The sequence below is a fragment of the Gymnodraco acuticeps genome, unplaced genomic scaffold, assembly GCF_902827175.1.
Source record: "Gymnodraco acuticeps unplaced genomic scaffold, fGymAcu1.1, whole genome shotgun sequence".
NCBI lineage: Eukaryota > Metazoa > Chordata > Actinopteri > Perciformes > Bathydraconidae > Gymnodraco > Gymnodraco acuticeps.
The window spans coordinates 2,598,181-2,616,256 of NW_022990023.1; the positions used below are offsets into that span (position 1 = coordinate 2,598,181).

At 42.0% G+C, this 18,076-nt stretch overlaps 2 protein-coding genes across 7 annotated transcripts in view; both read right to left on the reverse strand.

The window, feature by feature from the left end:
• Positions 1 to 381: 381 nt before the first annotated feature.
• Positions 382 to 8,953, reverse strand: maz (MYC associated zinc finger protein). Of its 5 annotated transcripts, none has more exons than XM_034214636.1 (7): positions 8,032 to 8,953; positions 7,704 to 7,854; positions 6,288 to 6,694; positions 5,550 to 5,797; positions 4,277 to 4,349; positions 3,770 to 3,941; positions 382 to 3,388 (listed from the first exon to the last, which is right to left on the reverse strand). In XM_034214636.1, exons 1-7 carry the CDS (start codon positions 8,062 to 8,064, stop codon positions 3,045 to 3,047), a joined length of 1,428 nt encoding a protein of 475 aa, XP_034070527.1. In that variant the 5' UTR covers positions 8,065 to 8,953; the 3' UTR covers positions 382 to 3,044. The 5 variants fall into 5 exon arrangements, with proteins under 5 accessions (XP_034070527.1, XP_034070525.1, XP_034070528.1 ...); XM_034214634.1 differs by having other exon boundaries at positions 7,659 to 7,854; positions 8,032 to 8,952; XM_034214637.1 differs by having other exon boundaries at positions 4,286 to 4,349; positions 8,032 to 8,950.
• Positions 8,954 to 9,892: 939 nt separating this feature from the next.
• taok2b (TAO kinase 2b) overlaps positions 9,893 to 18,076 on the reverse strand; it is a 28,174-nt gene continuing 19,990 nt past the window's right edge. The window contains exons 19-21 of one of the 2 annotated variants that reach the window (XM_034214583.1): positions 16,981 to 17,193; positions 13,877 to 14,059; positions 9,893 to 13,342 (exon numbers count right to left, since the gene is read on the reverse strand). In XM_034214583.1, the coding sequence (XP_034070474.1) occupies positions 12,353 to 13,342; positions 13,877 to 14,059; positions 16,981 to 17,193 (1,386 nt within the window). In that variant the 3' untranslated portion in view covers positions 9,893 to 12,352. The remainder of the gene's footprint in view (positions 13,343 to 13,876; positions 14,060 to 16,980; positions 17,194 to 18,076) is intronic. The other variant, XM_034214584.1, reaches the window with a different exon arrangement.

Consider the following 18,076-nt stretch of genomic DNA (forward strand, 5'->3'; position numbering starts at 1 on the left):
AAATGTTAATGAACATTTTAGAGATCGTACGAAATGTTTACACTATAAAGATGTAATCTAAAAGTCAAACCAGAAGCCTGTAAGACAAATTGAGTAGGCTACAATGTTACAGTTTTAGTCACAAAACATACAGAATAGGAGCAGTCTTGTCTCAAGTGTCAAATGTATTAAACACTTGCCTTAAATAAAAAGACCACACACATTTAGTTTCCGATTTAGTAGCTAAGAAAGATCCCAGCTTTATAACGTAATTGTTTAAGTTGATTCCATTAGATATTTTGGACCTTATTCGTGTCCGCTTCTCTATACAGTATTGCTGAGTCACACTTTGTAACGAAACAGATTGGTATAACACATAAGTTACAAAAATCACATCCTGTATTCTGTCAACTAATTTAATAGCCATGTAACAACTTTGTCAGGAATTTCTTGACGGAAAATATTGAATGCATTTATCACACGTTGATGATGATGATGATGATGATGGTGATGATGAGGAGAGGCAGACACCTTCCAGTTAATATAAACTTTTTTGTTTGTATTGCTGGGAAACATTCTGTTGAGTTATGTTTACGTGAAGTCACATTTTCCACATTTGGGAAGTTAACAATAGGAAACATTTCCACTGAAACAGTCAGTATGCTAATGTTATGCTAAAGCTGTGTTCTGTAAGTGTTACGGATGACGCTTCAGGTATAAATGTCAGAGCAGTAGGTGAAAAGATCAAACACACAACACAAAGCCCGTTTACTCTTTTTACTTTAAATTGTCCAAATAACAAAATAATAACATGGTCTCTACTTCATCTACAAAATAACATAATATCTATGACTGTATTAAGCATCGTCGTTTTTTTTGCTCTAACAACCTTTTAGACATGCATACTGTTGAGAAATATAAAAATATAAATATAAATACATCCCATTAATATTCTTAATGAATTCATGACTAAGATTTGAAATATTTCATCATAAAATAATTAAAATGCAGTTGAGTACGATAAGGCATTAAGATGTATAACAATAGCTGTACAGAATCTAGGGTAGAGGTATTATTTTTTTCTTAGTGTTATGGAGGAAAATCTAAAATTAACTTTTTAATCAATCAATACTTTTTCTCAACAGGAACAACACATTTCCAAAAGAAAACAAAAAGGAAGAAAGAAACAACTCTACGAATTTTAAGGTAACATAATAACACAAAACTGAGAAAGCACTCCAGTACAAAACCAGGAAATGTTTACAGCATACCAAGTGGTGTTATCGAACTCGCGTTGTACTTCTGACTTTATAAGCCCTTTCCTCAACACCACGTCACTCACAATACAACTGAAAGCAACCAAAGATATCCAACGGGACAAATTACCATTCTTTACGTGATTAATGTAGAACGAATGACTTGCGTTCAGAGCGTTATGTGCTATACAGAGTTAAATGACTAAATCTAATGCATAAGTTTCACTCATTGGACTGATACATAGAGAAAACAAAGACGGACTATGGCAATGACAGTTACAATCAAATGAATGGCCGACAATGTTAAAATGTTCTGAATAAAAATCAACACTTTTATAAATATTATTGTTTTACAGCCAACTAGGTGGAACTGCAAAACTGTTTATTTTGTCATGACAGCTCCCTAATAATTAGCATGACTGAGCTAGCTTATTCTCATGCAAACGGTAGTTTTCTGGTGCAAGAATTGCCATGTCAGAAGCTGAAGTGTTGGTTAGCATTTATGTTTCTTTTTTTGTCTTTTTTTTTTTTTAAATGGCCAGACCGAGAGAGGAAGACTCAAGAGCAAGAAAAATCCAATAAATCTCAAACCCATTTTGATCCTCGCTGAATCAAACAATAACGATTTAAGGTGCTTGACACTCCTGAACGCAAACCCTATTCCTATTTCTGTACCTTTAGAAACAAATGAACAAGTACATCCCATAATTCCATACCCACCGCAACACGTATGGCCTCCTGTCCTGATCAAACAGCCCTCGAGAGACTTAATAATCTGCCATTGCAGCTTTGCAAAATCAAATGTTGATTTTTTTAGTTTTTGTGAACAAACAAGCTAACATGCTAGACGAACCCTGACTTACACACGCACACCCAAACACACAACTTTCCTTTCTACTGGTTTGTTTGTTACGAGAGCTATTCTCTCCATACTACTTCTTAACGCAAGCCATTTGGATTCTTGGTAAGTGAGCTGCAAAATGGAGGTAAGATCAGAGCTGGTGTGAGATATACAGTACTTGGTGCACTTGTAGAGAGCAGCCAATGCCAGGGTTTAGGGAAAGGGGACAAAGAGAGAGGGGGGGCAGAGAGGAGAGAGTAATACAGTAGATGCTCACAATGCCACAGTTTCATTGGAGTCTCAAAAGCACAAGAGCACCCAGGAATATTTGGACAACACATCAGTGTTTCCCCTACCATTGTCTTGGAGGGGGGCTGCACCCCGCCAACGGAGCCCCACGCCCCCCCTGAAATTCAAGGTGTTTTAAAAAAAAAAAGTATACATTTCTTTTTTTTATATATATAGCACCAAATTGCAACTAATCTATATCTACCGTCACTTTTCACATTGAACATGTGCTCTTTTATTAAATAAACTGAACGCTTTCCTTTTAAGTTGTGAGTTTAGTGTTTTTGACCCTAAGAAACACTGATGCATTAATCAATAACAATAATCCACAGCTCCTCTCTCGGCTCCGGAGGATTTTAAAAAATCCCCCCCACGCTCAGACAGCACCCCCCCCCAAAGCAGTAAACCTAGGGGAAACACTGCACATCCATGTTTGTCGTTAGTGTCAATGAACCTTGCTACTGCCACAAAGGTATATTTTTTTCGTGAATTCATTGCTATTAATACCGTCCACTTTCCTCCGATGCTCTGCAGCTCTGAGGTGATACTGCCCTTGACTGGACTTAATCCCCCCCACCTTTTAATCCTTACCTATAAGTGGGGACATTACAAACATCTACCTGTAACTTTGACCTTTTCTAACCCTGCCCTCTGTTAAAGGTTTGAGGTTATTATTGCTGCTAACTGTGGGACTGTGGCGCTGCGATGCTCGAGCAGTCTGTGACAAGCAGGTCCACCACCGTGTTGCCTGTGACATAAACAGTTGGCACCGTCACCATGTTGCCAAGGGAGACGGAGCTGCTGGCAGCCACATTGGAGGTGATGGGGCTCGGGACACCCTGGTTGTTGCCATGGGTGCCCATGTGCCCCTGGAGCTGGGTGGGCGTCTTGCAGTGGATGCCGCACAAGTGGCAGACGAGAATGCCGCCGGAGGCCGAGCCACCGAAGCCCCCCGGACTATCCTTCCACTCCTGGCCGTGGTGCTTCTGGGCGTGGACACGAAGGTAGGTCAGCGTGGTGAAGCCTGATGGAGGAGAGCGGAGGCAGAAGGAAAAAGTTAATAAGAAAGTTTAATATCATTAAGGCCCTTTCACCCTTTGTCTTCTACCAACTCCTGAGGGAAATATTTCGCTCTTTAGCTGCTGAGTGCTCCACTATATTCAGCAGTTAGTTTCTAAATGTGTCTGCGTGCTTAGTGCTGGGAAGATAGCATGCAGTGTGTTTATCAAAGCGAGAACAGCTACATGCTATGGCTGGAAATTTAAAAAATGTAGAGCAGAAAACCATAGAGAATCTGTTTTAATGCTCCACAGAGTTCAGGATAACATCTTTGGATTTATCATGTGTAGTCATGTTAACATTAAATATGAAAATAACGATGTTAGACTCTTTTGTACAAACTTACTGCGGTTACAGAGGTGGCAAGCGTGATGCTGGGACTGGTTATGCACCCTCATGTGATCTGTGATGTATGCAGCGGACAGCAGCTTCCCACAGATGTGGCAGGGGACCTTCTCCTCGTGGCGAATCATGTGCGCACGCAAACGATCCTTCGTGGCAAAACTGGACTCACAAGTCTGACATTTTTTTGGAAAAAGGAAAGTGATTATCGAGACATTTTTAAACCAAAAACTTAAATACACCAATGTGTTCTTAGTTTGAAAATATGTGCCAATAGCTAATGCTTTACAACTCTTATTTGAAAAATAACCTCATATACTTTATATGTTCTGAGAATGTATACAGTATGTTATCTACTTGTAAATATCTGGCAGTGAGCTGCTGCGGTTAAAGATATTGGTAATAGTAATACTGTTTAAAAGAGGCTTTCACTTTATCCAAATCATTTTCCATAGTAATTGGAAAGCACGTTTTTAGCTGTTTGGAATTTAATAATGAGCACGGTGTATACCTGACTCACCGGGCATTTGAAGGGTCGCTCCGACGAGTGCACCTGTCTGACGTGACTGTTCAGATGGTCAGGCCTACGGAAAGAAAGAGTCAACATATTAGAATAGGTAGAGCTTTATATTTTTTTAGAATAAAGAACACTTTTTCTCTAGGGGACTAGGACCAAAAACTGATTGTGACCAATTGTGACCACGTATCAGCTGATGAAAACAAGGACAGACATCCTGTCTGAAGTGGGATTCTGTTTTATACTTTCAAATGTACCTTTTTAAAAAGTAATGGCACATCTTAAAATGTAGAGAATATTATTTCCTGAGCACTTTTATTAAGGAATAGTTCAATATTCTGGGAAATAGGCTTATTTGCTTTATAGAGTGGCGAAGTCACGCCCATCTACTTCCGCCCCATGGGACCTTATTTCTGAAAAATTATGTATTGAAGTCAATGGAGAGAGAAAACGTATCTTTCGATCCCGTTTGAATTGTGCCATGAATTACACATATGATGTTTGTCAATCTTAAAAAATAATTTCCATGTCAAAAAAGTCACAGTTTGTCGTAAAACTGTTGAAATATAAGACTATGAAAAATACGCAACTAGAAAGACTACAAATCCCAGAGTCGCGTACATTACACATTACTCGTGTTACTCACCAAAACCTTGTAAAGCCGGTCCCGCATACTGGCTCTTACGGAACCGACTAACTCCCCTTGTGTGTACGTACAGTTCTCAACATGGCCAGACTTGTAGTGATTTTCACCTATTTTAATACGTTTCACTTCATTCTGAAAGAAAGAGGTGAAATGTGCTAACGTGACGGCCATCTTGGTGTTGGTGACGTATGCAAGACCAGAGTTGTAGTTCATTGAGCGCTTCACACAAACAAATGTGTTACTTCACAATTTTACGACACATTTTAATTTTTTTGACTTGCAAAATTATCTTTTAAATTGACAAACATCATATGTGTAATTCGTGGCACAATTCAAACGGGATCAAAAGATAATCTTTCTCTCTCCATTGACTTCAATACATGATTTTTCCAAAATAAGGTCCTATGGAGGTCCACCGGAAGGGGAGGGACTTCGCCACTCTATATAAGATTGATAGCATTCTCATGTCTGTATGTTCAATCTAAAGCTACATTGTCATTGTTTACATCTTGTTTTTGTACGTATTAAAGGAGTGAGACCTAACAAATAAAAAAGTTTCTTCCTCCTCAACTTACTCAATCATCACAGTTTATGTTTTATAGACTTTAACCACAGTGTTACCTGGAGAAAGCTTTGCCACAGTGGGGGCAGACGTAGGGTTTCTCCACGCCTCCCTGGTGGGATCGCACATGGTGGCTCATGCGGTCCTTCCTCTTGAAGCGCTGCTGGCAGATGTGACAGGAGAACGGCTTCTCGTCAGAGTGGGACAGGCGGTGGCGGTTGAGGTGGTAAACGTCACGGAAAGCCTTCCCGCACGTCTCGCAGGCATGGTTTTTCCTTACTGGGTTTGGGTTGGGATTTGAGGGTCGCTGAGCCAAAACAGACAAGCAGAAAAACACACAGTTATTTACAGAATTAGTTATGTACACAAGAAGGAAAACAATCAGTGGTTTGTTGAAAACCATGCAGAAACTCACAGATATATCTTTGTTGCACATGTGCCAAATATTACTGACAGTTAATTCGGATGTTAGATTAACTACTTCCTGCTGGATTTTAAGAATCTGCTTTCACACGGTTTGTGTTACAGAGAACATGCAGGGGAGCGTGGGGGGGCTTCTAGCACGTTGTTCTCTCAAACTGGGGACCAGTGCCAAATACTGGGGTGGAATTCACTGGTCCCTGAGCTGGTTACTGGACATGGACAGTTTTGTATTGAACACACGGGTGAAATTCAGTCAAATACGAAGCGGGGGGGAGGGGGGGGACTTATCCATCCCTGTGGCCAGGCAGCTTAAGAAACAACATGCTTGAAGGTTTGGGGTTGACGACAGCCATCTCCACAAGGCCCTGACCCACCTGTACTGTCGCCCCTGTGGCCATGACGACAGCAGCAGGAGGCGGAGCGTGGGGGTTAACACTAGCCATTACGTTAGCCATGGCCCCCCCTTCACCATCCTGACTACCCAGAGGGATCTGCAGGGACCACGCCAGCACGCCGGGAGGGGCGAGAGGGGGAGGAGCGGAGAGGTGTAGCAGGGAGAGGGGAACAGTGGTCCTCTCCACCCTCCCTCCGGCCCCCCCCGCCATCGCCGACGGGGCCGCGGCGCCCTCCTTTGCCCCCTCCGCCTGCTCTCTGGCCCTGTCCTTCATGCGTACCCCGGTGTGGACCGACTGGTGCCGCCGCAGATTGTAGTTGTTCTTGAACTGCTTGTTGCAGATGGCACAGATGTGGGGCACGCGGCCGGGCCGGGACACGGGCTTCACTGGACCGCAGGGAGGCGGGGGGGGGGGGGAGGGAGAGAGGAAAATGTTAATTTCAAAGAAGGTGTTTTTTTTTATTTTTGTATATACTCATCATAACCTTAAATGCAGTTAAGGTACCAGCTATATTTATTCAATCAAGAAAATTGGTTTACAGAGTATACAAACAGATCATCAAATGGTGATATCTTAGTTGATTTCAAGTGATCATGTGTTGCAACAATGACCACATTTTACATCTTCACAGTCGACCATGTTTTGGTAATCTGCAGGTGAAAATACAATAAAGCCTCCGGCTAAAAAAGGAAATTTGAAGAAAAAACGTATATAGTTTAAATTACCAACATTTATTGTCTGAGTATTATCAATTCAGAAATAGGGAGAAATGTGGACCATGAGAGCCAAAGGGGACTTTGCTTGTTTGAACAATGTTGCAAAATCCTAAAATATTTATTTCACTATCATAGAAGGCAATGTAAACTAGAAAGCATGCACATTGGTGACACTGAAAGCAGTGACCTTTGGGCGTAATTGCAAAAAAAATGGCTTGCCTGTAGTAAATAGCTGCCTGCTAAATTTCCGGTAAGTGTTTAATCAACGTATTGCTTTTGCTCTAATCAGAAATTGGAGCTCTGCTAAGCACCAAAGCTTAATCTAGCCACTTAATGTTTTGAAAATAATTTCCAAAGTTGTGTTTCTAAATGTTTGGCAAATTTAAAAGGGGGAAAAGCACCTTTATCAAGCAAATAAACACTGAGATACCGATAACCCTGTCCGGATATCCTGGATGTATTAGTGTCTGAATTTCACATTGTTTAGAATAATCTTTTTGAATTTTGGGCCATGAAAATAATACAGATATTCTTTATTTGTTCACCTGCCATCACCAAAATAGAGGTCACTAGACTTGTATCACCTCATTGACTTTCATACTATGCAGATCAGAGTGAAGTGGGATGTATTTACTGTTGTCAGCTCCACAGGTGTAGGATGTAGTGCAGTGTCCCTCACCAGGCAGGGGTTCCTCATTGAGAGCAGCAGTGTCCACAGTTGAAGGAGGCTGTGCTATGTGCTCTGTGGGTGGGGTTTGGGGAGAACTCGTATGCACTTGCATGAGCTCTGATTGGAGGCTCCCCTCCACTTGGTTTTGGGTGGGAGTATTCTGGAGAAGCAAGTAGAAGGCCATCACCAAATGTAAACACAAGTCACAGCATTATCTTGAGGTGCTACGTTGAAATACGAGATGAGGTGAGGGCTGCTGGACACACACTGTGAGAACATGCGCGCAGTAAAATGAGGGCAGAAAAAGAGGCCTGTAATGCCTGATCAACAAGCCTACCTGGAAGAGAAAATTGCTCCAAGCAGCATCCATTTTGCGCCACAGCGATGGAGATTATAAAGTCCTGATTGAAATCGGGCAGGTCTGCCTTCGCATGGTTTTGATCGGCCCACCGGAGATCGAGGCGCACACAGTCGCCTGTCCTGCAGCAGAAACCACGGGCTTCTGGATTTGCGTGAAAAACGTGGATAAAGTCGTCTGCAAAAATATGTTTTTCTCATTGAGGTAGCCTAATGCTGGCCATTAAAATGCACGCAGCTGTTGACTAACTCAGGCTGCAGCACACAGGCAGTAGTGGAGCAGGCCAGGTCCAACAATAATGGCCTGTTTCTCTTTTCACTTTGGTTTCTAACTTTAATTCCCCTGCACACTAATCTCACTAAAACGCACACAACAAAACTGCTTGGTAAAAACAACAAAAATCGCATATTACACTATCACACTTTCGCTAAAAACATACTAAAATAAATGTTTTTCACGCAAGAGAACAAAAAAGGGTTATAACACACGTATCTGGCAGCACAGCAGGTCATGCTTTGTTTTTAATTTATGAATCTATTTTTTCCGATTTCCCCCCAATAGGCCAATCGGGTGTTTGTCGAAGCCTCGCTGTTGGTTCACGCTCTGACCCCGGAGAGAGGCGCTCTCGGCCGGCCGCAGCCTATCGCTCCACCTCGGCCGCTCAGCTGCGAGGATGTCATCTTTCTTTTTTTATCGCCCGCTCTCCCTCCTCCCTCCCTGTCTCTTTCTTCCTTTTCTTTTTTAATTCCTCTTTCTTCTCCCCCTCCTCTCCTTTTCTCGCACCGCTATGTCCCACTTGCTCTTAAAGGGAGAGGGTTTTCCTCTTTAGACACCCCCCTCTCATTTCCGTCCCCCTTCCCTTCCTGGTGTTTGTCGGCCGACGCTAAATGTAGATCTCCTCCTGCAGAAAACAGCCTGAATGACTCCATTAACGGACAGATGACTGACGCATCTTAAAGGGAGGTGCGTCGGCATGATGTCAGAGTCAGATATAGTAACCAGGACGAATAGCTGCTCAGCATGCACGCACAATGGACGAGCATAATCGGGCATAAAAACAGCCTGCTTTGTAAAATATATATACAAATACATATTGTGCATAACATATGGTATTCTTAACCTAATTCTTAACACACCTCCAAATCTTTATTTAAAAAAAACTCAATGCTTACTGGATTAGTCAATAATTAATCAACTATTATTAATAGGATAGTCATCTGGATATCAACTATTTTTTGGTTTTTAACTTCAATTAAATAATGTTGGATATCATTTTATTTTTACTTTAACAAGCAATTTGCTGAAATACAGCTGAAAGGCAGAACTGAGTCCAGTTTAATAGCTTTCACAGCACACACAGTATTTTGTTATGGCAATATTCAACAATGTTATAATATATTTGTACTTACTTGAAGCCCTAACAAACGATTTATCATGATCTTCAGTTAAAATCTCACACATTCACTATTTACAGACTCTTAAGTGTGAATATGAGAGCAAACCAACTCATTTGAGGGGTTTACTGTTATTGGAACAAAATAACACATTCATATGTAAACATGGGCTTTGGGACATTGAAATGGGTTTTTATCTTTTCTCTCTATTCATAAAATTGTTAAAAAGTATTGTACATAATTTCCCAAAGCCAAAGTTGACATATGCAAACGTAAAAAAATGAAGATATTAAAGTTGAATATCCTAAAAGACCAAGAAAACAAGCTAATTTGTGAATCTGAAAATGTAGAATGTATTTTTTTTTACCAACCGATCAGTTTCAGCCTTGTAATAAACATCTTAATAAATGATGCCATCCGATTAAAACATATCAAATCACGACGAGTTAATGTGTTAATATCAATTTATTATCTTTTTTTAAATTACTTTTTAAAGCACCCCATTTCTTTTCCAATACATGTGTCAAGACCCTTCTTCCTTTGTCCTTGTCAGGCTTGGAAAAGCTTGATTTGGAGTATTTGATAAGGGTTTCAACCCCCAACTCCCCCCCTCCCTTCCCCATCTCGAAAACTCTGCAAAACACAGACGATCCTGTGCTGCTTCTTCGTCTTCAACTTTCCTCCGGGCGCGATTCAGGGACTGAGACTCCCTGCCCTCGGCCTTGACCTCTGACACTGACAACAACCCGTCTAAAAACACTACCACAGCGACTTCCCGCAACACAAGGCCTGAAACCCGCCAGTCTTAGTTTATATAAGGAGTTCATGCATGCACTGAGATTCCAACCGAGCATAAAGTAGTAGGTTATACAGGGAATTGTCTTGAGCTGGTGTTTCTGTGTCATACAAACAGCAGGGTGATTATCTTTTTTTCATCTCAAATAACATAAAAAAGAACAAAAAAAGTCCAGTTTTTTCTACTTCAAGTAAAGAAACCTTCAGTGTGAATCACCATGAAACACTGATTTGTGTCATCTTCTTTTTTTGGGAGGACGTGCTGCTGCGGTCACTGCTGCTGTGCCGGCACAAGAGGGTGCAGGTTCACAGCAGCTCAGTCGACGCACGTCCTCCCACTTCCTCCTTTTCTTCTTCTCCTGTTTTTCACACATCAGTCATGCTGCACCCAGTGAGATTATCGGCAAGGATTGTGCCAACTCTTCCTCTCTTTCTGTCCTCGAGAGTTTACGCGTGGAACGTTTTCCCTACGCTAAAAACAAATAAATAGAAAAAGGAAAAAACAGCATTTACATTCCAGTGCCTAATTGTAAAATCTCTTCTCCATGAGTCCAGAGGAGGAGGTTAGTAAGTGGGGTGTTGCTGCTTTACGAGTGTCTTTTAAAAATGCAATTATTTTGTCTAAAAATAAAAAATAAAGTGGCAATATAACCAGACACATACATGAATCATTAAGGATTATTAATAACCCATTATTAATAATCCTTAATATCTTGAACACACACCATACCTGACAACAGTTTTTATCATTATTAATTACAGTCAAAAGTGGGCCCTTTTTTTTCTTCTTCGCGAGAGAAAATTGTGAACATGGTTACAACAACGATACATCAGGATTAGTTATGGTAATATTGACACCTATAGAAAATGCAGTTGGAGTTGTCGCTCTAAATCTTGAATTCAATACTCACTTGAATATATCAAAATTACTATCATTATCTTTGTTACTCTATAAAACCAATGACTTGTGTTTTTTTTTTTTATATCCCCATAAATATGTACAGTAAAGATCAAAAAGGTGGGACGAGCGATCTTCGGACAGGTACGGCACGTTTCAAATGTGGTCATGTTTACGAATGTTTTTTTTTGTACATCTATCTCATGCATTGGAGTGACTCCCATTGACACCTATGTTGTTCAGATACTCAATATGTCATGGAAAGTTGTTGTTTTTTCTTTTGTATTTTTACATGTCCTCACAAATGTTTCTCTTCATCCCAGCTGCATTTTTAGAACAGAGTCTTTTTGCCTTTACAAACATTCGGTGTTTAAATTATCTCGCAGTCATCAAATAAAAACTTTGATGGCACGACATCCCTTTAAGAACCCCTTAAAGGCATTGGTGACGTTCCAAGCAACTTGTTTTTGTGGTTTTTTTATACACTTAATACAAAAAAATCAACAAAACATCAACCGTTGTAAATCAATAAAAAGTGTTTTTAAATCCCCCCGCAGACTGGAGACTTCCTCTTTTGTGATTCTCCTCCTTTTTCCTTTCTGGAGCCGCAGTTTACGAGTGCTTGCTAGATATATCTGAACACTACAGATTACATACAAGTACATACACAATGCAGAAAAACACCTCTCCCTCCCCCTGTCCTCTCTCTTTCTCCATTCAATCAAAGAACATCATAGAAGAAGACATGGCTGCCGTCTACTTTCTCTGCAGCTCTGGGAGAAGAAACGGTAAAACATCCCTATTTCACACTTCCTGTCTCACTTTTATACAGGCAGTAACAAAGATAAAAACACTGAACACAAACCTCTTTTTTAAATATAATACCACCTTTATCCAGTGGTATTACAGGTGGTTACATTCCTCCCTCCCTTTATACACCAGTGGGAATGGGAGAAAGCCTCTCTACCCGCCCTGAGTCTAAAGGAGCAGCTCAGCAAAGTCAGCTTGTCCTCTCCCCCCCCCCCTACTGATCTCTGCTTCACTGTGCGTTAAGAGGAAAGGGTGATATCCCTAAATCCTCTGCGTTTGAGATATTCTGAGGAGAGATCAGTGAGATGGAGGGCATGAAAAGGCAAGCTGAGAGTATTGAGATGCACCCTGAGATAGCTACCTTCCTAGATCACTCCCCCCCTGCAAGATACCCCCCTCTCGACTAAGAGTATGAGAGGTGGGATCCGTTAGAGATGTGTGAGGTGACCGAGGTGCTTCGGCTCAGGACGCCGTCGCTGCCCCCGGCCCCACCTGGCCCCCCGCCGGACGCCGTCCTCCTCAGAGGCTGGGGGCTGTTCCTCAGGGCCAGGAGGCTGGGGGCCCCCCGCACACCCAGCCCTCCGGAGTAAATCCCCCCCTGTGAGGAGGAGGAGGAAGAGGAAGAGGAGGACGGGCCGGAGATGGAGGGAGGGGCGGGCGGCGGGGGAGGTAGCATGGCGAGGGACTGAGAGGAGGAGCGAGAGGGCAGGTGATGGGAGAAGGGCAGGGGGTGAGGATGGGCCAGGTCGCCGCCGGAGCCCCGCACTCCGGCCCACTCCCGCTCCCGCTCCTTCTCCCGCTCCCTCTCCCGGTCTCGATCCCGCTCCCTCTCGCGGTACAGCTGCGGCGTGCTCTGGTGGTGGTAGTGCTGGGGCAGGTGGTGCCGCTGGTGGTGGGAGGAAGAGGAGGAGGAGGAGGAGGAAGAAGAGGCGGAGGAGCGGGACGAGTGGTGCACCTCCCTCCCGTCCCGCCCCAGCCCCTGCAGGGCCAGTCCCAGGGCATGGGAGGAGGAGGAGGAGGAGGAGGCCTCGCTGCGGCGGTCCCCCGCCCCGCTGCCGCTCCCGATGCCGCTGCTGCTGCTGCTGCTGGCGTGGCTGCGGCGGGGGTGCGGCTGGGGGGGATGGTGCTGCGGGGGGAGGTGCTGCGGGGGGAGGTTGTGCGGGTGTATGCCGTGGCTCCAGTGGCCGACGGAGCGGGAGCTGGGGGGCGGGACGTTGGGGTAGCCCCCCTGCATGGGGTACGCCTCACTGGGGATGCCTGACAGCGCCATGTTGCTGAAGCCCAGCCGCAGGCTCTCAGAGTCGAAGGACTCGATCTCGCTGGCCTGGCGCTCCAGCAGCGTGCGGATCCGCTCCGAGCGCTCGTTCTGCAGGGACAGCATCTCCTCCTCGATCTAGGAGAAAGTTTAAAACATAATGTAATGTTTCTTTTCAATTGTAGCATTACTAAAAGGTGTTAACATAATTTCCCAATCCAAGATTTAAATTTTCCGCAAAAAAAGAGAGAAAACTTGAGAGAAGACTCACCACAAGTTTGTTGCTTTTTTGAGGCTCTTTATCAAAACACAAAATCTTTATCAGGAGATTGAGATGCCCTGTTGTTATGTTAAGTTCACTTATTTTCTAGATATCTACACAGACAGGAAATCTTTAAAGTATAACTCCACTGGCGAAGACTATGTGACGATTATGTTTACCTATGAGTACCTTGCGGTTAAACCCTTAACCTTATTAAAGGTATAGTTGTAGAAAATATGAAGTTAATTGTCTCAACATCGGACAGCAAAAAGTGTTATCTGATCCAACAACGTTATAGCTAGGTTGCCTTTCAGTTTCCAATCTTCTCTGCAGGCCCAACTGGATTACTAAACCTCACCAGAGGCCTTTATTAGATAGAGCTTTGCTTCATAGCAGTGATTGAGTCTCACCCTCTGCTCCAGCAGCGCTCTGCGGATGGACACCCTCTGCTCCAGGTCCTTCACCTCCCGGTCGTGCTGCGTGTCCGTGTGGATCTTGATCTTGCTCTGGTAGGCATTCAGCAGCTCCAGCTCCTGCTGCAGCTGCATGCGCAACACTTTGTACTCCGCTTCCTGGGTCTCGTCCAATCGCAGCTGAGAGACAGAAAATAAGAGGTATATGAATAAAAGATGCATTTGGCACGATTGTATGGGCGGTATATTGTGCTTTAGTGCTGAGGACACGAAGGTAGAGAAAGGGAGATGCACACAGAGAGGAGAAGAGCAGGAGTATGTTTGTGGAAACAGTGTTTTGATATGCTGTATTCAATAACTACCTCTCTGAAAGGTCCCAATGTGTTCACTTTGATGGACTGTCTTCTGAGTGGTTAAACATTGCTAATGGTGTTCCTCAAGGTTCTGTTTTAGGTCCACTTTTATTCTCCATATATATCAACAGTTTAGGTGAAAATGTGAATGAAGCTACTTTACATTTTTATGCGGATGATACCGTGATGTACTGTGCAGGTCCCTCCATTCAGGAGGCTGGTGTTAAATTACAGGCTGTTTTTAACATTATTCAGACTCAGTTCTCTGAACTAAAGCTTCTTTTAAATGTTGAGAAAACCAAGGTAATGCTATTTTCAAAAGCTAAAAAAACACCAGAGCCTGCAGAGATATTGTTACTATGCAAGGACAAGTACTTGAAGTGGTTACCTGTTATAAATACCTAGGTATCTGGCTTGATGATTGTCTTACTTTTAAACTTCATGTCAATAACCTGCTTAAAAGCTGAGGGTTAGACTAGGTTTCTTTTTCAGAAACAAGCCCTGTTTCTCTTTTGAAGCCAGGAAAAGGCTAGTCACTGTGACCTTTTTACCTGTGCTGGACTATGGTGATTTGTTGTATATGAATGCACCTGCCTATTGCCTGAACAAGTTAGATGCCGCCTATCACAGTGCACTGAGATTTGTCACAAATTGTAAAGCACTTACTCATCACTGTAACCTGTATGCCAAGGCAGGTCTGCCATCACTTACTGTAAAGAGGCTCAGTCATTGGTACACGTTTATTTATAAAGCTTTGTTGGGTAAACTCCCATATTATATCTGCTCTCTGATAACACAGAGAGTTGCAAGCAGCTATTGTCTGAGATCGCATGATGTAGTATTGTTAGATGTGCCAAGAGCAAGGACTGTCTTAAGACAGCTTTTATGTGCGCAGCTCCACTTGCTTGGAACAATCTTCATCAAGAATTGAAACTGAGCAATCTCATTCCTCTGCATGTTTTTAAAGCTAGGCTAAATGAAATGCTCGTTGATACTATGGGCACTTGTAAATGTCTATAACTATGTAAATGTATCCTGTAAATATAATGTACGATGTCCTTTATTGTTTTATGTTTCATGTGGAACCTATATGCTGCAGGTCTCCCTTGAAAAAGAGATCTATGATCTCAAGGGACCAATCTGATTAAATAAAGGTTTGAAATGAAATGAATATGAGGAAGTCAAAAGTATGTGTACAAATTAAACAAATTGTCAAATTAAAAGCTGATAATACTGATAAACTAAAATGTTTCAAGCAGAAATAGTGGAAGTCGGTCTGTAAATAGGAAAACTGCCTTATATTGATAACTTATATATTAATGATCTTAATAAATCAGTGTAATATTATAAAATGTTGCACTTCTTTAACCTGCCTAGCTAACAGATACAAAAATGTTCCATAAGAAATTCTTCACTTAAAAGCAATATTGTGTTTCTGACCTCAGCATTGACTTTAATCAGTGAGTGGGAAACCGGCCCAAAGAGACTTTGGCCGCAGGGCGAGAAGAAGATGTGCGGACGAACAAGGGCAGCGGGGATTTGGCTTACCGGGCTTACATGGCACGATGAGAGGTAATTAAAGTGGCACAGGGCGTTACGTCACTGAAGGGAACGAGACCTTTCCTCACATCACGTCCTCTTCCTACGATGTTTCATTCATTTAACACCCGAGATTTGTCTATGTGTGTGAGTCGCACGCTTACAGGGCAGGGGCGAGCTGGAGAGGGGGGGGGGGGGCTGATCCCTATGTAAGACTGTTTAAAAAGTAAAACCCTCACCAGGGAATCAACGAGGCACATATACTTCGTACTGTAAAAACGTACAAATGCAATGCTCTTGAACTTTACAAAAGTATTTGAACAATTATTGTTTAAGTTGCCAATTTAAAAAAGTGTAATGGTTTCAGCTTCTCAAAATGTAGTATTTTCTGATGTGCTTGTAATCATTTTAAGTTTATATATTTCTTTAACAGGGACTTTTTCTTAGCATTGATCCATTTAAGACCGTTTTCATAATAATACTTGCATGTTTTTGCATAAGTAACATTTATAATGTGGAGTTTTACAATTGTAAAATTCCACCCCATAATAATATATCATTTCAGCACTGATGTTATGCTTTATATGTATATTGTACTACTTTCTTTACACAGTTTAAATGGCACTTTAAGAGTGTTATCAGCAATTGACACCAATACAGATAACATGAATGTAATTTTAATAGGGTTAAGGTAAATACTAATACATTTAACTGTACCGTCGATATGCTATGATGCAGAATAAAGTCTGGAAAAAGACAATGCTACATTTGGACAAACTATAGGGTGCAACATTTACTGTTTCCATAACTGTCTTTATGGTTCTACCATCAATACGTTAGTATAACTGTAAACTGGGAAATAAAGCTTTGATACAGGGACACTATTGTGACATAATGTTGCTTTATGGCCCCTTATGCAGAAACAGTTTTAGTAACCTCTGGACCTTAAACTAATTGTCTTTTTACAGTATTCAAACATTTATCCCCTTAACTAAGATTTTACATGTCATAGTCCCTAAAATGAGAGAATGTAATGGTAAGGGATGTTTTGGAAGAGGGCAATACAGGCATAAGGCTGGGAAATGTGGGTTTAGGTGGAGGCGCACCAGGAGGTTGTTGTTGTCGGGCAGGATGGCAGGCAGCGTGCGGGCAGGGCGGACCCCCTGTGGTGCGAGAGTGAAATGAACGACGACCCCTTGCCTTACTCACAGCCTGAGTGGACAGCATGTCGTTGATGGAGTGGTCGTACTGCTCGGCCAGGATGGCCAGCTTACGCGTCTGCTCGTCCTTCAGCCGCTTCAGCACGGCCTTGTGGTCCGACTTGGGCGTGTTCTCCAGCAGGTGGTTCCTCAGCGCCTTGTACTGCCGGGTCTGGATCTTACAGGTGTCCTGGAACTGACGCTTGATCTGCAGCTCTTTGGACTGCAGGAGAGGAGAGAGAAGCAGCTCGGCTCAGGTGCTCATTTATGGACATGGAGATGGATGGTAAACACAGAAAATGATGGGGAAAAATATCAAACTAAAGAATATTTGTAACAAATCATGATGAAATTATTGTTAGAAAATGTTACCATAACTCCAACTAATGCCTTCCATAGGAAAATCACAACTGTTGTATAAATACCTGTCAGGTGTTGAATCTTCCACAGTGACCGCAGCATGGCCAGAATGACATCAATGCCTCTCTATGGTCTGCTTTGTTTTATATCTTGCTGTATTATTATAATAAGTGTTTTGGGTGCCTCCATTGGGTAAAAAAAAAATGGTTGTGCAATATTATTGTTTTTCAATGCAATAAAGCAGTTTTAAACTAAATTGATAATACATGGACGCAATTATTTGAGTGTAATGAAGTCCATTTTTAGTCAATGCCTTAAAACATGAATCCTAATTATGTAAGAAAGTGTTAAAAGGTGTTTTTTTTCTTTTAAAGGTATTTTGTTTCATTAAATAAGGAGTTCCACTTATAGATGCAAATGATTGAATAAGACCGTTTAAACCCAATGTTTTGAAACATTTCAGGTCACTAAATGTAGTTAGAAAAAACATTACGCTTTTTTAAACATGGAACGTATAAGCAGACCAAAATACATTTGGATTTAAAGATGCCTCCTTAATTTAATTAATTTGTATCGACACTTAAAATGAAAAATGTGTTGCATTTCCTAAAGAATACAATATTATTTAACCTTTTAGTTTGGCATTATAAGAAATTTGCTTCATCAAATAACACAGAAATCGTGTGAGTCCTATGAACGATTGTATACCAGTTTAACACCCTTTAACGTATGTAAGCTTTGTTATT